The sequence below is a fragment of the Chiloscyllium punctatum genome, chromosome 4, assembly GCF_047496795.1.
Source record: "Chiloscyllium punctatum isolate Juve2018m chromosome 4, sChiPun1.3, whole genome shotgun sequence".
In the NCBI taxonomy this organism is placed as follows: domain Eukaryota; kingdom Metazoa; phylum Chordata; class Chondrichthyes; order Orectolobiformes; family Hemiscylliidae; genus Chiloscyllium; species Chiloscyllium punctatum.
This window is the reverse complement of record NC_092742.1, coordinates 40,238,593-40,265,396: the sequence shown is the minus strand read 5'-3', so window position 1 is coordinate 40,265,396 and position 26,804 is coordinate 40,238,593. Positions and strand designations below refer to the sequence as shown.

The 26,804-nt window shown below is 41.7% G+C and overlaps 1 protein-coding gene across 3 annotated transcripts in view; it reads left to right on the top strand.

The window, feature by feature from the left end:
• The window catches only part of mdga2a (MAM domain containing glycosylphosphatidylinositol anchor 2a), a 908,723-nt gene that overhangs the window by 369,071 nt on the left and 512,848 nt on the right, over positions 1-26,804 (top strand). For 2 of the 3 annotated variants that reach the window (XM_072568466.1, XM_072568464.1), the window contains exons 6-7: positions 15,250-15,324; positions 16,479-16,748. In XM_072568466.1, the coding sequence (XP_072424567.1) occupies positions 15,250-15,324; positions 16,479-16,748 (345 nt within the window). The remainder of the gene's footprint in view (positions 1-15,249; positions 15,325-16,478; positions 16,749-26,804) is intronic. The other variant, XM_072568467.1, reaches the window with a different exon arrangement.

The following is a 26,804-nucleotide window of genomic DNA, read 5'->3' as shown; positions in this document are numbered from 1 at the left end:
GAGCTGTAAGTGGAGTCCATGGATGGGAAGTTGGCTTACGTGATGGTCTGGGCTGTGCACCCGGACAGTACGTTTTCCATGGTGCATCTGTAAAAGTTGATGAGGGTCCTTTTGGAAATGCCAAATTTCCTGAGGAAGAAGAGGTATTGTTGTGCCTTCTTGATCATCTCATCTACATGGGAGATCCAGGACTGATTGTTAGTTATCGTCACTCCTAGAACTTGACGCTCTCTACCCTCTCAACTTCCAATTCATTGGGGTGTGATCTCCTCCTTTCTTTCTGAAGTCAATGATCATTTCTTTAATTTTGGTGATGTTATCATTGCACCATGCCACCATCTCCTTTCTGTATTCTGACTCATTGTTGTTAGATATCCGTCCTCCCACACTGATGTCATCTGCAAAGTTGCAGATGATGTTCATTTGAAATTTGACGACACAGTCGTGGGTGTACAGGGAATACAGTAGGGAGCTGAGAACACATCCCTGGGGGGTTCCAGTGTTGAGTTTTAGTGTAGAGGAGGTGCAGTGGTCTGTCTTCATTTTTTGGCAGTCTATAGATCAGGAAGCTGAGGATCCAGTTGCAATGGGCAGAGCTGAGGCCTAGGTCTCAGAGTTTTAAGATCAGTCCAGAGGGGATAATGGTGTTGAAAGTGAAGCTGTAGTTGATGAACAGGAGTCTGACATAGGTGTCCTTGTTTTCTAGATGTTCCAGCGATGAGTGCAGGGCCAGGCAAATGGTGTCCACTGTGGACCTGTTTCACTGGTAGGCAAATTGTAGGGGGACTGAGACAAGCTGGGAGATTAGAACTGTCGCGGGCCATGAACAGCCTCTTGAAGCACTTGGTGATTTTGGAGGTCAGAGCCACTGGATAGTCGTCATTAAGACACATTGCATGTACTTTCTGAGGTACTGGGATGATGGTGGCCTTCTTGAAGTAGGTGGGGATTTCAGCTTGTAGGAAGGAGAGGTTGAAGATGCTGGTGAATACCTCTGCCAATTGGTCCACACAAGATCTGAGTGCATGGCCAGGAGACTCAGTCCAGGCCCATCGCTTTCTTTGGGTTGGCTCCCAGGAAGATCAACGAGGTAAAAACAATGACTGCAGATGCTGGAAACCAGATTCTGGATTAGTGGTGCTGGAAGAGGACAGCAGTTCAGGCAGCATCCAAGTAGCTTCGAAATCGACGTTTCGGGCAAAAGCCCTTCTTCCTGATGAAGGGCTTTTGCCCGAAACGTCGATTTCGAAGCTACTTGGATGCTGCCTGAACTGTTGTGCTCTTCCAGCACCACTAATCCAGTCCCAGGAAGATCAATCTGACGTCTGCAATGGTGACGCAGGGAACAAGTGCATCCAGAGCTGTCAGGGCAGGCAATACTGTGCCGCTGGCATTCTGCTCAAACTGAGCACAGAAAGCATTGTGCACATCAGAGAGGGATGTGCCTTTGTCTGCTATCTTGCTCTGCTTCATGTTGTGTCCTGTTATGTTGTTTAGGCGTTGCCACAGACAGCGGATGTCTGTATGGTTGGTTTGGGCCTCTAACTTGGTCCGGTTCTGCCTCTTGGCATCCCTGCTGGATTTGCTGTGGTCATACCTGAATTGCCTGTATAGTTCTGTGTCATCTAACTTGAATGCTGCATGCCAGGTCTTCAGTAGGGAGTGGATTTCCTGGTTCATCCATCTCACAGTGCGTTCCACGCACCCACCACTCTCTGCATAAAAAACCTACCTCTGCCTATCTACTCTACCTATGCCTCTCATTACCTTGTATGCCTCTTTCAAGTCACCTCACTTCCTTCATCTCTTCACTGTGAAAAGCCTGAGGTCATTCAAACTCTCTTCATGAGACAAGCCCTCCAATCCAGGCAGCATCCTAGTAAATCTCCTCTGCATCCTCTCTAAAGCATCAACATCCTTCTTATAATGAGGTGACCAGAACTTAGAGTCATAGAGTCATAGAGATGTACAGTATGGAAACAGACCCTTCGGTCCAACCCCGACCATGCCGACCAGATATCCCAACCCAAACTAGTCCCACCTGCCAGCACCCGGCCCATATCCCTCCAAACCCTTCCTATTCATATACCCATCCAAATGTCTCTTAAATGTTGCAATTGTACCAGCCTCCACCACATCCTCTGGCAGCTCATTCCATACACGTACCACCCTCTGTGTGAAAAAGTTGCCTCTTAAGTCTCTTTTATATCTTTCCCCTCTCACCCTAAACCTATGCCCTCTAGTTCTGGACTCCCGACCCCAGGGAAAAGACTTTGCCTATTTACCCTATCCATGCCCCTCATAATTTTGTAAACCTCTATAAGGTCATCCCTCAGCCTCCGACACTCCAGGGAAAACAGCCCCACCCTGTACAGCCTCTCCCTGTAGCTCAGATCCTCCAACCCTTGCAACATCCTTGTAAATCTTTTCTGAACCCTTTCAACTTGACACAATGTTCCAAGTGTAGTCGAACCAGCTGCAGCAAAACCTCCCGACTCTGAAACTCAATCCCCCTGTTAATGAAAGCCAAAACACGATACACCTTCTTAATAACCCTATCAACTGGGTGGCAACTTTGAGGGCTCTGTGTACATGGACACCAAGATCCTGCTGTTTCTCCACACTGCTAAGAAACCTGTCTTTAACCTTGCGTTCAGCATTCAAATTCAACCTTCTAAAATGAATCACTTCACACTTATCCAGGTTGATGTCCATCTGCCACTTCTCAGCCCAGTTCTGCATACTGTCAATGTCTTGTAGCCTGTAACAGCCCTCAACACTAGCCAACAACTCCACCAACCTTCGTGACATCGGCAAACTCACTAACCCACCCTTCCACTTCTTCCTCCAAGTCATTTATAAAATCCACAAAAAGCAGAGGCCCAAGAGCAGATTCCTGCAGGACACGACCGGTCACCGACCTCCGGGCAGAATACTTTCCATCCACTACCACTCGTTGTCTTCTTTTGGCCTGCCAATTCTTTATCTAGACAGCCAAATTTCCCTGTATCCCATACTTCCTAACTTTCTGAATGAGCCTTCCATGGGGAACCTTATCAAAGGATTTTTACTCCATTTTCTGCTGAGTACCTGAACACGGTCCAGTCCACCAACTCCAAGCAGTCCTAGAGATGGTCTTTAGCTGCCTCGGAGTAGCATTGCACTTCTCTTTGTGAAGGGTCTTCTCGGTTCAGCTTCTGCTTGTGAGCTGGGAGGAGGAACACCGTGCCATGATCTGATTTTCTGCAGTTTCGGTGGTGGATGGAGCAGTAGGATGTTTGGTTGTGTAGCAGTGGTCCAGGATGCTCAGTCCTCTGGTGGGGCAGGGGATGCGTTGGTGGTAATGTGACAGCACCAGGTCGATGGTCGAAGGTTGGCCAGGTCGATGTTGCCAGCCATGATGAATAAGGTCACAGGGAATTTCATCTTCAGAGTTTTGCAGCAGTGTAGATTTCATCCAGGGCATTCTTCACATCCACCTGGGATGGTACATAGACTGCTTTCAGGATGGAGGAGATGAACCTACGCGGCAGATAGTAGGGATGACATTTCACTGTAAGGTATTCTAGGTCCAGGGAGCAGTGGCTAGCTAGGGTCACCACGTCTGAGCACCAGGAGCTGTTGATCAGGAAGCATAACCCACTGCCCTTTGCCTGACATGAGGATGCCGTGCGGTCCATGCGATGTACAAAGAACCTGTCAGTTTGCAAGGCACAGTCAAGTATGGCAGGAGTGAGCCATGTCTTGTGAAACAGAGCACACAGCCGACTCTCATTTGCCTCTGGAAGGTAAGTCACACAGACAACTAGGGACACTAGTTCAGCTGGGACAATACATCTATCCTGGCACAGGCTAAATTAAGGCACGCATGGGAATTTCTGGAGGCCTGGCATTCAAACCAAAACTCCATCAACAAACACATTGATTTGGCCATTTACCAACCTCTCAGAAAAAGAACCAGAAGTGATATCACCCACTACAACAGACCCAGACACACAAACAGCAAGTGGGACAGTACACCAGTGCTTCAACGAAGGCTCACTGATGATGCTACCTAAAATGGTGATGAAACATCTGAGAACAAACCTTCCAACTCTGTGAGCAAACTTACAATCTGAGCTCTTGAGGTGAGTAGTTGAATACATTAAAAACATGGGTAGAGGAGAGCAAAATAATTACTCTGTCGCTTAGCAACAAGATGTCCAATGACAGAGGGAAACAGGATAATAATCAAATTACTTTCAAAAAGCAGTGTGCAGGTTTTCAGTTGGAGAGAAGAAGGTCCTTCAGAAGACTTGAGTGGCTAACGTGTCACAAAGAGAAAAATTCTAGGAAACAGAGGATAAGGAAGAGGAGTATCAGGAATCTATCTGAAGAAATAAAATAGCAATTTATTTGCTGGTCTAAGGAAGAGGTATTAACTAAAAGGAAGCAACAAATGAATGCAGAAAAATTCCTAAAAATAAACTAATTACAGTCCTCAATGGAATAAGGGTCTTTAGAATGCAGATAAAATGACCTTCACTGAGGTTTGAGAGTTTGAAGGTGTTTGTTGTCAATTAAAAGATGAATCTTTATATCTGATATTTGTAATAAAGTTTTTTCATGCCGTTCTTTTAAAGAATAATAATGTTTATGTTTTTGTTTTCTTTTGAATGACAAACTTTTTATGTTCTTTTGTTTAAAGTATGTTGGCAGCCACCTTAGAAAAATGATCAATGACTGATCACCAAGTAAACAGAAAGCTAAAATTACATTTATGATCGAACAAACCAGGTTTTACTCTGAAATCTGACTTGTCTAGTAGTACCATCAGCTGGGATCATAACACTTGTTCAGAAAATCAACAGCATGAACTGACTCTTACCTCAGCCCAGAAACTCAGGTTACTGAGTGGGATGAATTGACTTTGGCGGAAGAGGTGAGCTGAATTGCTGAAAATCTCTGACCTGATTTTTATTGTCAGTCCCATTCATCTCACAGTTGTACATAAATTCTTACCTTTTCTTTTCTGCCCTCTAAAGGAGCTAGCTGACCTTTCCCTCTTCACCAGGTGCCTGTTAAAAACTTTCTAAATGTACTTTATTGCGTGAAATTCCGAAATGACTTTGCAGCATCAGCCTCACAATTCACCATGAGCAGTAGCTGTGCATTATTGCAGTGGAAAAATAATTTTAATTTGCACATTTCAATCAATTTTTCTCTTGCTATTAGTGGCACTAATTTGGATTGATTTATTTCAATCTAATTCAACATTAAAACCATTTAAAATGCTGTTTCTGCTAGTCCCCGTAGTTTTAAAAATATCATACCTTTGATTCGAGAATACTTGTGTGATGGAATCATAGTTTTAAAACACTACAGTGTAAGCCAACTCTCCAATGGGAATGATGAATGCCAAATCTGCAAGATAGAGACACAAGACCCTACCACTTAAGTGATAGTATGAATAACATCTTGAGAAAAACAGCCAACACAGATTCTTAAGGTGTTCAGTTGAATTACGGCAGTGATCATTAACCTTATACAGTTTAAATTATCCAGAACAAAGTTAATGAATGTAATGGTTATATTGATCTAGAGGCAAAACACTTTCAAGAAGGAAGGATGGTCTTTAGTTACATAATTCATAAAGAGTTATGAATTGATTATTAACGGAATCTATATCCAAGGCGTCACGTTTTCTGTTTCAGCTGTTGAGTAATAAGCCTCCATGCAACCACATGGAGAACCGGAGGTAATATGCTTGATGAAGTACAAACTAAAAGGGTGATTATTCCATACTTACAGGAACTAAAAGACATAATGAATGTAGCAGCCACCAAAAACTCACTTGAGATATATATTCCTCAAACCACATACTTAGTATTTAAGCTGAGCAAATACCTATGTTTGCAGGTTGATACGGTATAGAATTAGTCAGTGTGAAAACAGCAAGAATTTTTGCAAGGTTTAGGAAGGTTTGTAGCTCAGGTTGAGGTTTAGGGTGTAGGTTTGCTCGCTGAGCTGTAAGTTTGACACTGGATTAGTGGTGCTGGAACAGCACAGCAGTTCAGGCAGCATCCAAGTAGCTTCGAAATCGACGTTTTGGGCAAAAGCCCTTCATCAGAAATAAAGGCAGTGAGCCTGAAGCGTGCCTTTATTCCTGATGAAGGGCTTTTGCCCAAAACGTCGATTTCGAAGCTACTTGGATGCTGCCTGAACTGCTGTGCTCTTCCAGCACCACTAATCCAGAATCTGATTTCCAGCATCTGCAGTCATTGTTTTTACCTTGTAAGTTTGATATCCAGGTGTTTCATTACCTGGTCAGGTAACATCATTAGTGGCAACCTCCAAGTGAAGCGAAGCTGTTGTCTCCTGCTTGCTATTTATATGTTTGTTCTGGATGGGGTTCCTGGGGTTTGTGGTGATGTCATTTCCTGTTCGTTTTCTGAGGGGTTGATAGATGGTACCTAGATCTATGTGGTAAAAAAAAATGACTGCAGATGCTGGAAACCAGATTCTGGATTAGTGGTGCTGGAAGAGCACAGCAGTTCAGGCAGCATCCGAGGAGCAGTAAAATCGACGTTTCGGGCAAAAGCCCTTCATCAGGAATAAAGGCAAAGAGCCTGAAGGGTGGAGAGATAAGCTAAAGGAGGGTGGGGGTGGGGAGAAAGTAGCATAGAATACAATAGGTGAGTGGGGGAGAGGATGACGGTGATAGGTCAGGGAGGAGGGTGGATTGGATAGGTGGAAAAGAAGATAGGCAGGTAGGACAAGTCCGGACAAGTCATGGGGACAGTGCTGAGCTGGACGTTTGGAACTAGGATGAGGTGGGGGAAGGGGAAATGAGGAAACTGTTGAAGTCCACATTGATGCCATGGGGTTGAAGTGTTTCGAGGCGGAAGATGAGGCGTTCTTCCTCCAAGCGTCTGGTGGTGAGAGAACGACGGTGAAGGAGGCCCAGGACCTCCATGTCCTCGGCAGAGTGGGAGGGGGAGTTGAAATGTTGGGCCACAGGGCGGTGTGGTTGATTGGTGCGGGTGTCCCGGAGATGTTCCCTAAAGCGTTCCACTAGGAGGCGTACAGTCTCCCCAATGTAGAGGAGACCGCATCGGGAGCAATGGATACAATAAATGATATTGGTGGATGTGCAGGTAAAACTTTGATGGATGTGGAAGGCTCCTTTAGGGCCTTGGAGGAGGTGTGGGCACAGGTTTTGCAATTCCTGCGGTGGCAGGGGAAGGTACCAGGAGGGGAGGGTGGGTTATGGGGGCGGGGGCGTGGGCCTGACCAGGTAGTCACGGAGGGAACGGTCTTTGCGGAAGGCGGAAGTCTTGGAGGAGGTGGAGGGCATGGGTGGTGTCTCGAACATATGTGGGGAGTTTGTGGACTAGGGGGAATAAGACACCCCGTGCTGGCCTATTACCTGCCTCCACCTGGACACCCCACGCTGGCCTATTACCTGCCCTCGACCTCTTCATTTCCAACTGCCACCGGGACATTAACCGCCTCAACCTGTCTACCTCCCTCCCCCACTCCAACCTCTCACCCTCACAACGCGCAGCCCTCCAATCCCTCTGCTCCAATCCTGACCTCACCATCAAGCCAGCAGATAAAGGGGACGCAGTGGTAGTCTGGCCCACTGACCTCTACACCGCTGAAGCCAAACGCCAACTCGAGGACACCTCTTCCTACCTTCCCCTCGAACATGACCCCACCCCAATCACCAAACCATCATCTCCCAAACCATACAGAATCTCATCACCTCAGGAGATCTCCCATCCACAGCTTCCAACCTCATAGTCTGGGAACCCCGCACTGCCCAGTTCTACCTCCTTCCCAAGATCCACAAGCCTGACCACCCTGGCCGACTCATTGTCTCAGCATGCTCCTGCCCCACTGAACTCATTTCTACCTACCTCGACAATGTCCTATCCCCCACATACGTTCGAGATACCACCCATGCCCTCCACCTCCTCCAAGACTTCCGTTTCCCCGGCACCCAACGCCTCATCTTCACCATGGATATCAAATTCCTCTACACTTCCATCCGCCATGACCAGGGCCTCCAAGCCCTCCATTTTTTTCCTCTCCAGACGTCCCCAACTGTACCCTTTCACTGACACACTCGTTCATTTGGCCGAACTGGTTCTCACTCTTAACAATTTCTCCTTCGAATCCTCCCACTTCCTCCAGACCAAAGGGGTAGCCATGGGCACACGTATGGGCCCCAGCTATGCCTGTCTCTTTGTTGGCTACTTAGAACAGTTGATCTTCCGTAATTACACCGGCACATCTCCCCACCTCTTCCTCCACTACATTGATGACTGCATTGGCGCCACTTCGTGCTCCCGCGAGGAGGTTGAGCAAATCATCACCTTCACCAACACATTCCACCTTGACCTTAAATTTACCTGCACCATCTCTGACACCTTCCTCCCCTTCCTGGACCTCTCCATCTCCATTAATGACGACCGAATTGACACTGACATTTTTTACAAACCCACCGACTCCCACAGCTACCTGGATTACACCTCTTCCCACCCTACCTCTTGCAAAAATGTCATCCCATATTCCCAATTCCTCCGCCTCCGTCGTATCTGCTCCCAGGAGGGCCAGTTCTACCACAGAACACACCAGATGGCCTCCTTATTTAGCGATCACAATTTCCCTTCCCACATGGTTAAAGATGCCCTCCAACGCATCTCGTCCATATCCCGCACCTCCGTCCTCAGACCCCACCCCTCCAACCATAACAAGGACAGAACGCCCCTGGGGCTCACCTTCCACCCTACCAACCTTCGCATAAAACAAATCATCCGCCGACTTTTCTGCCACCTCCAAACAGACCCCACCACCAGGGATATATTTCCCTCCCCACCCCTTTCCGCCTTCCGCAAAGACCGTTCCCTCCGTGACTACCTGGTCAGGTCCATGCCCCCCTACAACCCACCCTCCCATCCTGGCACCTTCCCCTGCCACTGCAGGAATTGCAAAACCTGTGCCCACACCTCCTCCCTCACCTCCATCCAAGGCCCTAAAGGAGCCTTCCACATCCATCAAAGTTTTACCAGCACATCCACCAATATCATTTATTGTATCCGTTGCTCCCGATGTGGTCTCCTCTACATCGGGGAGACTGGGTGCCTCCTAGCAGAGCGCTTTAGGGAACATCTCCGGGACACCCGCACCAATCAACCACACCGCCCTGTGGCCCAACATTTCAACTCCCCCTCCCACTCTGCCGAGGACATGGAGGTCCTGGGCATCCTTCACCATCGTTCTCTCACCACCAGACGCTTGGAGGAAGAACGCTTCATCTTCTGCCTCGGAACACTTCAACCCCATGGCATCAATGTGGACTTCAACAGTTTCATCATTTCCCCTTACCCCACCTCACCCTAGTTCCAAATGTCCAGCTCAGCACTGTTCCCATGACTTGTCCTACCTGCCTATCTTCTTTTCCACCTATCCACTCCACCCTCCTCCCTGACCTATCACCTTCATCACCTCCTCCACTCACCTGTTATACTCTATGCTACTTTCTCCCCACCCCCACCCTCCTTTAGCTTATCTCTCCGCCCTTCAGGCTCTCTGCCTTTATTCCTGATGAAGGGCTTTTGCCCGAAGCGTCGATTTTACTGCTCCTCGGATGCTGCCTGAACTGCTGTGCTCTTCCAGCACCACTAATCCAGAACCTAGATCTATGTGTTTGTTTATGGCATTGTGGCTGGAGTGCCAGGCCTCTAGGAAATCTCTGGCATGTCTTTGCTTAACCTGTCCTAGGATAGATGTGTTGTCCCATTCAAAATGGTGGTTTTCTTCCTCCGTATGTAGTGCTACAAGGGAGAGAGGGTCATGTCTTTTTGTGGCTAGCTGGTGTTCATGTATCCTGGTGGCTAACTTTCTTCCTGTTTGTCCTACGTAGTGTTTGTGGCAGTCCTTGCGTAGAATTTTGTAGACAATGTTGGTTTTGTCCATGGGTTGTACTGGGTCTTTTAAGTTTGTTAGTTTTTGTTTGAGAGTGTTGGTGGATTTGTGTGCTACTAGGATTCCGAGGGGTCTTAGTAGTCTGGCTGTCATTTCTGAAACTTCTTTGATGTATGGTAAGGTGTTTAGGGGTTTCTGGCTGTGTTAGGTCTGCTTGTCATGGTTTGTTCCAGAGGAATCAGCGGACTATATTTACCAACCGTAAACCAAAAATTTGGGTCTGCTACGTAGATGACACCTTTGTCATCACAAAACGAAACAAGATAGAAGAGACATGTAACATCATCAACAACACCCTTACAGGCATAAAGTTCACCCAGGAGGAAAATACCGACAACAAACTCACATTCCTGGACGTCACAGTCGAAAGAACGGACAACGGAGAACTACAAACCTGCGTATACAGAAAACTGACAAACACTGACCAAATACTTAACTACACCAGCAACCATCCCAACACACACAAACGAAGCTGTATCAGCACACTATTCCAACGAGCCACCACACACTGCAGCACAAATGAACTTCGGAAAACAGAGGAGAACCACCTATCCAATGTATTCAAGAAGTACGGATACTCAAAAAATACAGTCCGCAGATTCCTCAAGAACAAACCACGACAAGCAGACCAAACACAGCCAGAAACCCTAACCACCTTACCATATATCAAAGAAGTTTCAGAAATGACAGCCAGACTACTAAGACCCCTCGGAATCCTAGTAGCACATAAACCACCAGTACTCTCAAACAAAAACTAACAAACTTAAAAGACCCAGTACAACCCATGGACAAAACCAATGTCATCTACAAAATTCCATGCAAGGACTGCCACAAACACTACGTAGGACAAACAGGAAGAAAGTTAGCCACCAGGATACATGAACACCAGCTAGCCACAAAAAGACACGACCCTCTCTCCCTCGTAGCCCTACACACGGATGAAAAAAAAACACTATTTCGACTGGGACAACACATCTATCCTGGGACAGGCTAAGCAAAGACATGCCAGAGAATTCCTCGAGGCCTGGCACTCCAACCACAACGCCATAAACAAACACATAGATCTAGATACCATCTATCAACCCCTCAGAAAACGAACAAGAAATGTATTCACCACAAACCCCAGGAACCCCATCCAGGAGAAACATATAAATAGAAAGCAGGAGACAATAGCTTTGCTTCACTTGGAGGTCGCCACTGATGATGTTACCTAGCCAGGTAATGAAACGTCTGGATATCAAACCTACAGCTCAGTGAGCAAACCTACACCCTAAACAGCAAGAATTGCCTGAAGTGTCAATGTATGAAGCCCTGACTTGGAATATAAAAAAATTGCAATTGGAGGCTTGAATCCTGCTTTGATAGGAATCTCCAAGTCTATGCAAAGGTACTTTATGGTTTGAAGCAAAGTTGGAACAGCAGGATAGTTAGAGGATGTTACTGAAGATTAAAAAGTTATGTTTTAAGGCAGCTTTTGAAGGTAGAAACAGCACAGGTTAGGGAAGTTTTTGGCAGTTATAGAAATGTGCTTTTTTTTAAATATGCAAGGGCTGCAGTCACACACCTTCTCCTTTACAAGAATGCATGCACAACACAGTCAAACACTTGAAGACCGATTAAATAAATGAGCCAACATGCATGTAGCCAACGTTGAGTGTAGTCAAGTAAATACACAAATTAGAGGTAGGGCATGAAACTAATAGGATAAAATTTTTAATGAGCCAGAAAAGTCATGATGTACCAAATGGGTGCTGTATTTGATGTAGGATTCTATTATAGCCAATTTGAGCTTAATCTTCTTTCAACATCTGTGCACCTTTGGATAGCTGAACAATCTCTCTAACCTTGAACAATATAATTTATGTATATAGTCCCTTGCACTCATAAAGAAATTTAATTTGTGTTTTCTTTTTCTTTTGAAAATGTTTTCCTGTCTTTCTCTTGCATATCTTTCTCTCATTCCCATTTGCATGTATTAATCTCAATTGTTCTTCAAATATAATTTACATGTAATTTGTTTTTGCTTACTACTTCTTTACTGATCCTGGACCTCATTGAAAGTTCTTTAATTTTGTTTGATTGAAAAGTCTCCCGATTACTTGTCCTTTCCATCGACACCACAGAGGTGTCCTTCACAGGACACTGAATTCAAATTGGCAAAGGATTACTGGAAATCATTGCCAATAAACCTGCAAAAGATCTGTGGGCAGCTGTAAGCAAGGTGAATGGTGAAAACTGAACCTTGCTTGCTCACAGCAAAATCTAAACCATTATAGACCAATACTTTTCTATAATTCTCTGAGGAGCTCTAGTTGTTAAGTGTTTGTATGCAAGTTAAATGGTTAGGCCTTGAAACTTGAACTATCAGCTGCTCTCCAGTAAAATTGTTGTTACAGACTGAAAGTAGAGGATAATTCTGTTTACATGATTCAACATCATGATCTCAGTAACGTGTTTCAAATGCTACAAGATCATTATTATAATGAAGGAATTCCTAGCACTGGTTTGGTTTTTGTTACCATAATAACTACGTTCGCACTCTCAGTGGTATCTTGACCTATTTGTTTTGTTGCCCCTATCCATCCCTAAAGTGATTACTGAGGTGGATCAGATGCTTGATTACCATCTTTCCTGCAGCAGCCAAAAGAAACCTGACCAAAATTTACAAGCAAAGGGATAAGCGACTGTCCTGGCATTTAGTTGCAATTATTGCTTCACACCTTGGCAGTGTAACCCAACACAGGTGCCAAGCATCATCAAACAAACAGAGGTCTGAATGCTTTCAATGAGCACATTAGAGGCACACAGTGAAAGATGAGCTTTGTACTACAGGGTTACAAGGGTTTCTGGAAGCAGCAAGTGATTCCAAGCAGCCTACAGACCACATTACTGTCAGCAATACACTGTGTTTGATTTCTCGGTTATGAGTGGTTTGCATCTATTATATTGATTTATGTGGCCTTTCAAACTCCAGGCAGAGTCATTTTCTGAGGTTAAAAGCCCTCAGGATGCTAATGCACAGAATCCTTTGCGGTTTAAGTGCCACCAGCTGAACTGATGCAAATACCATTTCATTAGCCTTAATAACTGAGCTTAGCACCAACCAAAGCAGCTTACTTATGTGTCTAGCGTTGCAACATTAACAGGGATAATACTCTTGGTTAGATTTTCAATACACAATGAAGACACAGCAAAACAAATAATCTAAATTTCCATTAGATCTAGTGTTTGGGAGGACAGTGTTGGGCACTGTTTAGTTCATTGATTTTTGGAGGTACCTTTTTCAGTATTACGTGCATTCAGATGAGAAATGGTGTAGTTTAATTTTGCGAGTCAGCTGTTGTACGTGTTATTGATGTGGATACTCAAATTGCTGTAGAAATTTTCACATTACCTAATGCACATACTCCATTTTCCAAGACAAGAATTCATGTATCTTTGCAAAGCCTCCAACATAGCTACTCTCTGCAATTGCATATAGTGCTCTCACTCAGTCAGAGTTTCTCAACTTTTCAAAATCTTAACTCATAGACTCAAAGACTTTTACAGCACAGGAGATATTTGGCCTGTTGTGTTGGCACTGGTCAACATAATCTGAGTGCATCTAACTTTCTAGCTCTTGACTTAGACCTGGAGGCCATGTCAATACAAGTAAAAATTTAAATACTGCTTAAATTCAAAGTTGCTGATGGAACGACCCTTTCAGGCAGTGTATTCCAGACTCTCAAACAAAAGTTTCTCTTCCATTCTCTTAGCCTTCTACCTCTTACCTTAAATCTCTGCCCCCTGGTTATCAACCCCCTCCAATAATGGAAAAAAATGGCTTTCAATCTGTGCAGCTCATCATCTTACACCACTTTATATGGTCCTCTCTTAAACTTTGCTTCTCCAAGGAGAACAAACTCAGCCTCTCCAATCTTTTCTTATTGCTCAGACCTCCCAGCCCAGGCAGCATTCAGGTAAGTCGTCCTGTACCCTATCCAGTACAATCGCATCCTTCATATCATGTGGTGACCAGAACTGCCCACCCTACTCCTGTTGTGGCCTAATTAACATTTTATACAGTTCCAGCATAACTTCCTTGCCCTCGTATTTTAATTCGGAGCGACTTACCGCAGATGCTAGAATCTGTACTGAAAATAAAAAAAATCTAAGCTTTATCAATAAAGGCAAATATCACATACACTTTCTTAATCATTTTATTTGCTAGCCCTGCTACCTTCTGATCTATGGATATACACATCAAGATCCTCTTGATGTTCAGTACTTCCCAGGGACCTAATATTCATAGTGTAATCCCTTGCCATAATAGTCCTCCTGAGTGTATTACTTTGCAGTTTCCTGGGGTCAATTCCATTTTCCACTGCTCTGCCCATCTGAGTAGTCTTTTTCTATCCTTCTCCTTACAGCTGTCCTCCTCTCTATTTGTCTCCACATCAATTTACATGATCCATGAATATCTTGATCGTACTCCCACTGGGACAAGAAATAATACTGATGCTGCAAAAAAAAATGGTGAAGGTTGTTGTGATAAACATAGGGAGCCGAATGCATGTTGGAATGAACAAAACAGGCAATACTTCTGACGGTATCGAGGAACTATCTCCAAGCTTTGTTTCCTTATTGTATTGCTGTGAAAATGATTTGCATGGTGTAACATCTGCATTGACTCAACTTTATACATGACTGATCATTAGCTTGGAAAGAAAGGATGTATAAAATCCCATCAGTGATGCTACAATGAAGAAAAGGGAAAAAAAAGTAACTCGCATCAGACAGTGCCTTTCATGATCCCCATGTGTTCCAAAATGTTTTACGGCCAATGAAGAACAATACATTTGAAGTGAATTCATTGCTATACAGTTATGGGATTGCAGCACTCATTATGCCTACTCCTGACAAAGATTTCAGTATTAAGGAAAAGTTTCACCACAATTTTATCTTGTTGGTCACAAAATAGTCTTTAAATTGTATGTGGTGTCTGGGATATTTGTGTTGTTTGTGGGAAGCAATTGCTCTCAGTAAATAGAGTATGATATCTAGCCTATTGACTTTACCTCCATGGCTGGTGAAAAGCAGCTATTGAATTACAATGAATATGCTAAACCAGGATGAGTTACTGACAAATAATATCTTTCTATGAGCCTCTGTGCAGAAACATTATCGGTAGGAAAACAAGCTGCTGCTTCAGGCACAATGACCTTCATATGCCACAAGTACCAGCCGGCTTGATTATTACCAATGGGAAAGATGAATAATGACATGCACTCCCTGCAGGTCCAGAACACTCCACTGAGAAATCAGGACTAAAAATAGACAGAGACCACCAGGCTTCAAACCAGCGATTTCCAGGTGATTCCAATTGAATGAGCCCATTATTGTTACTAAAATCAATCTTGAACATTGAAGAACTATTTACAAAGAAAGACAATTAGCTATGCCTCACAGGGTTTTAAAATGTCATTTACAACACAGTTTGCCACTCCTGCACTGAAACACCCTCTGATACACATTGCTTACAGAGAGCATCTGAGACTCACGATTCGTCTTAAGACTTGTCCTCTGATATGCTTTGAAATATAATCATGATTGACAGGCAAGATATTTATGTAGGCTGCATGGAAGTTGTCAGTCAGTCACTTTAATCTCAGCAGGGCAAGAACCTTCATTTTAATGCTTCCCACACTAAATAGGACTTAAATTGTGATAGTCCACTGAAGGGGGTAGAACTATTGAATTTAGATTTTGGTAGGTTATGTAAACCTAAAATCCAAGATCCTGACATTCAACTTGCATTCATGCAGCTGTGTGCTCATCATTTTTGTCAAACCACTTCAGAGATATCTAATGGAACAGGATAGAGCTGCATGCTGCCCCTAAACTCTAATGCATGCTTCTCCTGTTTTATCTAAAATGTTGCACGAATGCAGAATTTGCAAGATAACATGAGGTACTGCTTTAAGTAGTAAATAAGCAATGTATAATATGCACAATGGTACTTTTAATAAAACAAAATACTCCCAGCTGATATTTAGGAAGCATTATTAAAACCAGACTTATCTGATGAATAAATGATCCTATTTTAAACGGATTCCCTCATTTCACCCAATAGAGATGGTTCATTTGAGTGTCCACACTTGGCTCAAGATGCTGCTTTGACATCAATGACCAGGAATGTCAGTAAATGGCTTCACTGATATCCTACAAATTGGTTTTGCAGCTCTTAACTTAACTAATTGCTCAATAGTAGAATTCAAAATATGTGTGAACTATTTAATGTTTGTGTTTTTTCTCGCTAATAATAATGCTTTTATGGTGAATATACCACAGGCCATAGAAATGATCCTTTTTAAATGAATGATCATCTAATTACTGGGCTTTTACGAAGCTGTCTGTCACCATGTAAAATTTAAATTTTTGAGTAAAAGTGTGTTCTTTGCAGACTTGATAAAAGATGACTAAGCATCCACATTTATATTTCTTCCATTGATTTTTTTTCCTTACAGCTTCCCCTTCCATCAAGTTGTTGGTTCCTGAGCATATTGTAGTAAACCCTGGGGATTCACTTTCCATGGTGTGTGTCACGACTGGCGGAGACCCCCCTCCCACCCTAACCTGGATCAAGGCCATTGGACCTCTTCCAAAAACAAGTGTGTTAAAAGGAGGGACCTTAACGTTGCATTCAATCAATGTAGAGGAGGCCGGAGCTTACAGTTGTCTCGCTAACAACAATGTGGGCAACCCTGCCAAAAAGTCGAGTACAATCACTGTAAGAGGTAAGGAAGCTTTATGTCACAAGATATTTCTGTTTCAAGATAATCATGTTATTATGGTGCTGAGAGCATTTTGTCTTATGTAGGTTAGCTTAATTCAGTTGGGACAGTAAGCAGTACTGCAATTGGTGCTAGTGCCCATGCTCTATGGAGGAACATGTTGTCTTGAGCCCCTGTTGCTGATTGCCATGAAGCAATTCCTGCTGATGGTGCACTGTTTGAGCAGACAATTTGGACAGGGACAGGCACAGGCACCCAGAAGCCCATAGATACTGGTTGTTTCGATTCAAGCAGGAAGAATGACGAGTTGCAACTGTATCTCAGCAGAGCAACTGAATGGAGGAGCGAGAAAAAGATGAACGCTAATTGGGAACACCAAAGGATTCTTTTGTCAATTATTGATTTGTTGCCCTTTGTTGGAAATTCTACTGCAATAGCCAGCACCCTCACCCATTCAATATACAATAACTAGGTTCAGCACACTGGGAGATAAAACTTTGAATTTGTATATCATAAGGGGTCCAATTTGAATTCTGATTGAAAATTTGAGTTTATATTGTACATACCCTCTTTACATGGAATCCTCAATGAAGAGAAACTATTGGTAATTGAAGTGACTTGATATCATTCAACATGAATTGTTATATAAACAGTCCATGTTAATACAGTGCTGTGAATCTATCTTTGCAGGTGTCCAGTACTCAGAATTAAAACATATGCTAGATGAGAAATGTTCAATATTTTTATTGTGATGATGTTGAACACAAATTGCTCTGTAATCCAGTTACATTGAAGTCTACAAACTGGAAGACAAGTACACTGAAAGATACATGAAGTTAGTGCTTCAAATAGTTGGCAGGGACAGAAGCTAATGGCGTGTTGAGATGCAGCATTTGACTCCTAACACTTAATGTGGTGGTAGTCTTTAGATAGCTGATTTTAGGGACCCTTTTAAACATAACATACTGGGTAAGGACATGATAAGAAAGTTCATTTTCTGAAGAAATCCATATATTTAAGAAAGTCTTGTTCATTAGAATATCTGGTGCTTAAACAGCAGAAATAGAATAGATGAAGTACAGGGTGACAATGAGAGATCCAGGACACTGGCTTGTTAGACAGAATGAACTCAAATGTGTGCTCTTTATTATAGGTTTTTATTTTTGGCACAAGGTGAAGATGAATCCTGCAATAAACACTGGTGATCTAAAATCCACAATAGGTACCCTCCTATGCATCATTACTACCATTAGATTATATATTTACTGTGGGGCTTTGCTGCTTTCCATTTTGTTGCATTAATGGAGGGTTTTTACTTGTTGCATTTGTTATATAGTTTCATTCTCAATGATTATCAGTTGCAGTGCTGCTGTGTCATTTTAATAAAGTTTATTTTTAATATTTTTTGCATGTAATAAATATTGATATGGAATGTATTATGCAGTTTCTATGGCTCCCCTTCTGCTGAACAGGGTTTGAGTAGTTCTGTGAGCTGCTCTTGAGCTCCTCCTAGAGGGATACATTTTATTGGCTATTTGATCTATGGTCTCGAATGCTATCGTGTGTGAGGTACTGTACCAGACGGTAAAGTTCCTTCTGTTAGATGATCATTCCTTAGCCCTTAACTGACCATCTGAATTTTGTAATGCGGATTGCTCTCTTTGATTGCTCAGTCACTCTCATTGTATTTTAGAAACCGGAAGAACGTGACCAATACAATGAAAATGTAATTGTTCAGGGACTCTAAATAATAATTGGAGTTAAAATTATTTATAACTTCATTCATGTGCTTGTGTATCTTCTAAGGTGTCACTTGGAAAAAAAAAGACTTACAAATATTCATAAATTAATTCTAACACTTGGTCAAGGCTGGCTGTTACCATACAGTATTCCTCATTACAGTCTCTCCCTGGGTTAATGGTGCAGAATGTGCTTGGCCCACTTTCTCCCAGTCCTAACTGTAGATATTCATTTCCTTTATAATTTTTGCCATCCCTCAGACTCAAACAAGGCTCTCATCTGTGGCAACCTTCAAGTGTTCTTTTATTTCCCTGCCATTTCACCTGCTTCTGATCTAAATTAAACTTCACTATTAAAAAGAAATTGTGTCTGAACATTCTATATTCCACTTGCTTGAGGTTTCTAATCAGTGGTCTTCATCACAAGATTTGAAAGAGGTTCCCTGTAAAATTTCAATGTAGTTTGCAACTATGTTTTTCATCTACAATACCATTAGATTTTGTTATCCCACTCAGTCAAAGACTGCATGTCGTTGGGAAAAGACCTGTCAGAGACTTTCCAGGCTGCTTAGCACATGGAAACCTGGGCAAGAATATTTTATGTGGTGGGAGTCAGGAGAGACTGATTACCAAAGTGTTGATGATGGAAGGCAGAAAGAGATTGTAACGTAACAAGATAAAGGGACAAAATTAGGGACAAAAAAGGTTCAAATGGCAATAGGATAATTATAACCAACAACTTCTGTTTGCAATTATTGGCAGTACAGCTATGATTTAGAATTGTTTGTGTTTGGAAGGCTAGATTGCCTAGTCAAGGGTGAGGTTCTGTTCCTTGAGATTCATTGCAACAGTGCAAAAGGCCAAGACGTTGATTTCAGAATGGGACTGGGACTGAAATTTAAAATGACAGGCAATTGGAAGCTCAGGATGAAGCTTGTAGATAGAATAGAATTTTTCTCAAAGTGATCACTCAAGCAGTGTTTGACATCCCTTGTGTAAAAGAGACCAATCATAACTGTGAATACTGTATTCTGACTTGGGATAAAGTCCAAGTAAATGATTGTTTCATTTGGAAGGAGTGCATGAGGCTCTGGAGAGTGAGAAAGGTGGACATCAAAAGGGTTGCATTTCATTGGAATGCAGGAAGTAGGAGCAGGAGTTGGCCATTTAACCCATCGAGACTGCTTTGCCATTCAAGCAGATCTTGGATGATAGTCCATCTTGATAGATTAATACTTATGATCCCCACGTTCATTGATGGCCTTTCCTGTGTTTTCATGATAAAGTACAAAGGGAAAGCGACAGAGTGATTGAGGAATAGATCAGGCTGTTGCCGAGGGAAAGGTCCCTTTCAAATTCTTTAGAGAAAAATGTGATTGGTGGTTCCATCATACTGGAGAGGGTGGATATAACAATGGGTTATTTGTTCAATGTGGAAGTAAATGAGGTAGAAAGTAAGGATCTGGTTTTGGGAGAGAATATAGTCCTACTAACTTTGACTCTCTTCTCACATCAGTCCTGCCATCCCAGGAATCAGTCTGGTAAACCATTGTTGCACTGCTACATCTTAATGCTTTACAATACACTGACAGTGGTCTCACCAAGGCCCTGCACGTTGTCAGCAAGACATCCCTGCTCCCATAATTGAGCCTCTTGCTATGAAGGCCAACATACTATTTTCCTGCTTCTCCACCTGCATGCTTACTTTCAGTAAATGAAGTATAAGGACACCCACATCTCGATGTACCATCCAACCTATCACCATTCAGATAATAATCTGCCTTCCTGTTTTTGCTATCAAAGTGAATAAACTGACATTTATCTACATTAACTTAATCTGCAATGCATTTGCTCACTCATTCAACTTGTCCAAATCAGACTGAGGCATCTCTGCAACCTCCTCACAGTTCACCCACTGTGTCACCTGTAAACCTGGAGTTATTATATTTACTTCCTTTATCTAAATCATTAATGCATATTACAAGTTACTGGGGTCCAAGCGCTGATCTGTGCAGTACCTACTCATCACTGACTGCCACTTTATTCCTACTGTTTGTTTCCTGTCTGTCAACCAGTTCTCTGTCCATGTCAGTACATTACCCCCAATCCCATGAGCTTTAATTTTATTTACATGGGGACATATGAAAGCCTTCTGAAACTCCAAGTAAATCACATCCGCTGGCTTTCTTTTATCAAGTGTATTCATTGCATCCTCAAAATTCCAGCAGATTTGTCAATCATGGTTTCCCTTTTATGTGTCCATGCTGACTCTGTCTGACCTTGTCATTGTTCTCCAAGTGTTCAGTTATTAAATCAATTACAATGGATTCTAATACATTCTCCGCTCTTGATGTCAGGCTAACCAGTCCTTCTGTCCTCTTTTTTTAAATAATGGGGTTACGTGAGCTACCCTACAACGGAACTGGTCCAGAGTTTGGAGAATCTTGCAAGGTGGCCACTCAGTTTGTATGTTCCTTGCAGTCTTATTTTTGTATTCTATTTTACCCCTCTTAATCAATCTGTTTGCCTCAGTTTGCTGAAACTGAAACTACTCCCTATCCTCAGGTCTGCTTTACTTTGGCCAATTTGTAAGCCTCTTCCTTGGATCTAATACTATCCTAAGTTTCTTTTGTTTGCCATGACCACCTTCAATGTTTTATTTTTGCGCCAGACAGCAATGAGTAATTGTTGCAGTTAATCCAACTGCCCCTCAAATGTTTGTCATTACCTATCCACTGTCATCTTTTTCAGGTATGTTCCCCAATGTCTCCCAGGCAGCTCATGCCGAATACCATTGTATTTAATTTATTTTATTTATTTATTGTCACGTATATCGAAGTACAGTGAAAAGCTTCATTTACGAGCTGTACAGGCAGATCATAGTAAGAAAGGATGTGCAGATCAGAAAGACTTAAACAGAGGCCTACAAGTTACATTGCACAGGGAGTGCAGTTGGCAAGATCAGCATTAGCAAGGTTAGCATTGTAATTTCCCATATTTAAGGGAGTCAGTTAGCTGGGTGGCTGGATGGCTGGTTTGTACTGCAAACTGACGCAGCAGCCAGTGTTTAATTCCCACACCAGCTGAGGTTACTATGGAGGTTTTGGCTTCTCCACATCAACCCTTGTCAGCCATCTCTCTCAAAAAAGATCAGTCCTCTGTGACTATGGCAACTTCACATCTTATTTAAATTCAGGAACCGAGTCTCAGAATCAACCACATCACAATTTAGTTGAATGAAGAATTCTATCTTCTTATGGTCCCAAGGGATGTTGCACAGCTAGGTTTCCAATTGTTCCTTCATCAGAAATCGTGAAAGAGGCTGGGGAAGGTCAGAACCAGAGATGAAGCCTGAGAAGGTGAGAGAAGGGTGGAAATTGAAAGGAATGCTGGTGAAAGAGAAATGTTAGCTGTGAATGTGCCAAAGATGGAAGAACATTATCATTCAGGTTGCAAATAAATTGAGCATGGTTTACATCCACATGGGACAGGCATCACAAAAATCTGTGAGGATCACAATCTCACACAAAGTTGTATTGAGCAGTTTCAGTGGAACGTTTTCCAGTCCTATGGATATTTTGTAGCCGTACATCAAAAGTAGAATGAACATCCTTGTTTTCTAGTTTCATCTGGTTAGTGGAGCTCCAACTTAATGGATTCCTCCCACACAATGCTATAAATAAAATTACAATGAGTTGGTGCTGTTAATGAAACATGCTTTGGAAAAACCCTGTGCGATTGTGGGAATTTAAATAAACTTGATAAAAAATATGTTGGCTTTCTTAGCAGGTGCACTGTAAGCTGACATCTGGCAGCTCTGGTTTTGTCCTGTTGTTAAGGATCCACAATCCTGCAAAGCTCAGTGTTGGTGACTCTAATCAGCCACTCAGTACTGTTACGTCACCTCTCCTATCTGAGAGAGGGAAAGATGTGAACAAGCAAAGAGTGGAGGGAGGAAAAAGAGATTGTCTCCTCATTACTTCAATGTAAAGTCATTGGCCAAGAAGAAGAGTGTGATTGGGAAGGAGGAGAATGTGGAAAATGTGTGGAAGAGCATGGAATAACTGAAAAGTGTAAACAGAAACATTCAGAGAATGAGCAAAAGTGGAACAGAGGAAAATAAAAAATAGCAGAGAAATATGGTGAAATGAATTAGAATGGCTGAAGTGAGCGTAGAAAACATGAGAAACAGATGTGATGAAAATTGGTGGAAGATATAAATGTATTCTTAAGGTTTGCAAGCATTCCAAATGAGCTTCAGAGTTGCACATAAGGCTTACTCATCATTCTGTATGAGTAAAATGTCAATCTAATCAAATACTGGCTGCTCATTAATTGTGCTTCAAAGATTCAGCTTGTGCTGTACAGCATTCTCTGGTGGGAGTTTATGATCAGTTGCCATGACTGCTAGTGTAGAAGGTGGAACAGACTAATGGTGATTGGGAAATTGGACAGAAAGCATGTACCAGATTTATACCCATTGGCATGCACATGACCTTCCAGTCATCTAAATTTCAATAGTTTAATTTAAATGTTAGAATGCATTTAAATAGATTTAAATGAAACTGCAGAATTTTATTCAGTTTAAGATGGGGTCATGATGTGAATTGATCTGAAGTGGGTATAAAGGGAAGCTTCATGTCTGATGGATCTCTTAAAGGAATAATAATTGATTTTTTTTTGCAACTGTTTCCCATGCATGTTTCCTACAGGCTTCGGTTTCTTTTGTTTTACGTGGGCTTCACATTTTTACTTAATTCTATTTGGTGAGAACAGCAGAGTATTTTTATGTTAAAGTTTAAATTAAGCAAACTGTTTTACTGGAGACCTAAGTGTAATTTAAACATTTGCGAATGTTTAGCTCAGCAAACAAACTGTGGTTGCAAGAAAGGTATATTCAGTGACTCTGCACATTGCTTCTTATCACTTGTAGGGATTTTGAACTATTCTGAGGAAACAAGTTTGCACATTAGTTAGTTACTTTTAATTGTCTTTTAAAACAACACCTTCTTGCACTCCTTTTTAAAATGGCCTCCAGACACAAAGTGGTCATTCCAATCAATGCCAATTGCTCTCCCCATACACTAAATAATAATGTTCTTCTGGCTTGTCTCAGTAATTGAGGAAAAATACCTCATAACCATTGTATTTGAACAACCCTTTTATCGTAAAGTGTGACTGGAGAGATATAAAAAGAGAGAAAGCTCACAATAGAGTTAAGTTTTAAAGGAAAGAATATTTGATGCTTTAGGTAAAGCCAGACATGCTAGAGGAATGGTAGAAGACCAATTGTTTGAATAAGAAAAACCAATTAATAAAGAAAGCATGACATACCACTTATTTAATATCATTCTTTGAAGGTAACTGGTGTTTTGTGCCGTTTGAAATCGATGAGCCTGGCTACAATAGTTGCTCTCTATTTCACTTATAAAATAAGATAGTGTATCAATTCTCAAACCTTATCCCCACAAGTGCTAATTTACTATTGGTAGAGATATTAAAGGTGTACTAAAATCGAATGCACAAATATTCAGATCTCAAAAAATGACTTTTTTTTTCATTCCTAGATGCATAATTATACAAGGACATATAAAACCATATGAGGCATGTTGCAATATCATCGGAGCAACTATTGTTAGTAAAAAAGAAACAATTTCAGTTTACACAATTATTAGTTCTTTTATAACATTTCTGTAAAGTTAGACTCAGCTTAGAAAGGTTAACACTTGAGGCTACATGCAATAAACTTTCTCAACTTTGGACTAGTTTCCTAGCTTTTGTCTCACAATTACTGACATAGTTTATATACTTTGAAGACGCACAATAGAATTATTGGAGTCTTTATTTATTTTTTCCTGGGATGTGAGATTTACTGGTATTTCCAGCATTTGTTGCCTATCCCTAATTGCTCTTGAACTGAGTGATTTCCCAGGCTATTCTGGAGGATGTTTAATTGTCAACCATTACCATGAATCTGAAAGTCATGTGGTGGCCAGACCAGAAAAGGATGATAGATGTCCTTCTCTTAGTGAACAAGGTGAGTTTTCCCAAGAGCATATAATAATTTCCATGCTCATCAATACAGACATTAGCTTTCAATTCTAGATTTTTTTATTAATTAAGTTAAATTTTACCATCTGCGCAGTCAAATTTGAAGCCATGTTATTGGAGTCTCTAGAATACCAATCCAGCAAAATTACTCTGACACCACCATCTCCTAATAATAAAAATTAACAAGAACCAAAATACTTTTTGTCTACATTTTATACAACTCTATCTGATGGTAATTTATTAGCTGGCTAGAGGAATAAAATAACAATCATATATTTTTCAATGAGGTCACCTTTCAAATGTCATGAAAAATTATCTGACAGATATGGATGGCACAGTGGTTAGCACTGCTGCCTCATAATGCCAGAGACCTGGGTTCAATTCCTGCCTCGGTCAACTGTCTGTGTGGAGTTTGCACGTTCTCCCTGTGTCTGGGTGCTCTGGTTTCCTCCCACAGTCCAAAGATGTGCAGGTTAGGTGAATTGGCCATGCTAAATTGCCCATAGTGTCAGATGGATTAGTCTGGGGTAAATATAGGGGTGTGGGTTTCTCTTTGGAGGGTCGGTGTGGACTTGTTGGGCCGAAGGGTCTGTTTCCACACTGTAGGTAATCTAATCAGATACAGAAAATATGTTTTACATTGCCACAGTGAGTAATTAGGTTTCTTTCTAAAAAGAAAATTCTGAATATCTGTTGTGGGAATGCACATGCATTTGAACATAAGAATAATAGACTGTTGGAGCCTTTAGATAATGAAAGATTCTGACAAATTAATTCGGGAATCAGCTTTCAGGGGATGTATGAATGAGAGAGAATTTCCAAGAAATTCAGAGATATCATTAAAAATGTTAAACTTGTGAGCTCCTCAGTCTTCAGTTCTGATGGTTTACAGTTAAATTAAAATGACTCTGGTTTGTGGAAGTTTGCATATATATTAAGTTCACATTGAACTTGAGTCAAGAAATAGAGCTGTGGTTTTCACGATCGACTAGTAAGGTGGAGATCATTTTGAAAATTATTTGAAGGAGGAGGAGAATATATTACACAGATATTGATTTTAGCAAATCTATTTAATGCAAATATTCAAGCAGCAATCTTTGGATGAGACACATAAGTAAATGTGATGTTGCAGAAATCTGAAATTATAAACTTCTTATAGTGCACTAGGATGTCCACTTGGATTGTTCCACCAGAAATATCTCACTTTTTTTTCCAGTGAGTCTAATTACATTGACTAAATTTGATACTTGAAGAAAATGAGGACTTCAGATGGTGGAGATTAGAGTCGAGAGTAGGGAGTTGGTAAAGTACAGCAGGTCAGGCAGCATCCGAGGAGCAGGAGAATCAACATTTTGGGCATAAGCCCTTCATCAAGAATAGCTTATGCCCAAAATGTCAATTCTCCTGCTTCTCAGATGCTGCCTGACTTGCTGTGCTTTTCCAGCATCCCACTCTAAATCTATAGAAATTAAAGAAGGTTCTGAAACATACATTGATTCAGATTTGATTTCCACTGATTCAAAGGGAAGCTTTGACATCTGGTCTGTTTGAAGAAAATTTTAGTTGAATGGACACCACCTGTAACAAATAAGAAATTTGAACATGCTTGTTGAGCTAACATTTACTGTTGATGATTTACTCTTTCTTTCATTCCATTATTTCATTCTTCCTATACTTGCAGTCTTCTTGTCAGGTTATACTAATGCTTCACATGAGGATTGGTAGTGGGTTCAGAATCTTATTTTGAAAGTTTTGAATTTGACCTTTCAAAGTATATATGTGGATTAAAATTATGGCTATCCCTTTCCCCCATAACAACCTAGACTGAATCAAGCCCAAATCCCTTTGGCCTTAACAATGCGAATGCTTGCTATCTGAGAACTGAAAAGGACAATACACTGTAAAATGTGAATGTGAATGACATACCTCTGAAGTCTGTTACAGTGCTGCAAATAAAAATGGTCTATTTTACTGGCAGTGTCCCCAAACTCCATAATCGATAGCTGGAACATGGAACAACAACATTAGAATCACATGACCAAAAGGAAGCCAAATCTATTAGATATATACATTAAAAATATGAGCAGATACAGTCATTCACAGGCTTTATTAACCATTTAATAAGATCATGGTTGATCTTCAACCCCCACACTGACATAGAATTTTAGAATCCCTACTGTGTGGAAACAGGCCCTTCAGTCCAACAAGTCCACACCGACTCTCTGAAGAGTAACCCACCCAGGCCCATTTTCTTCCCCCACCCCATTTT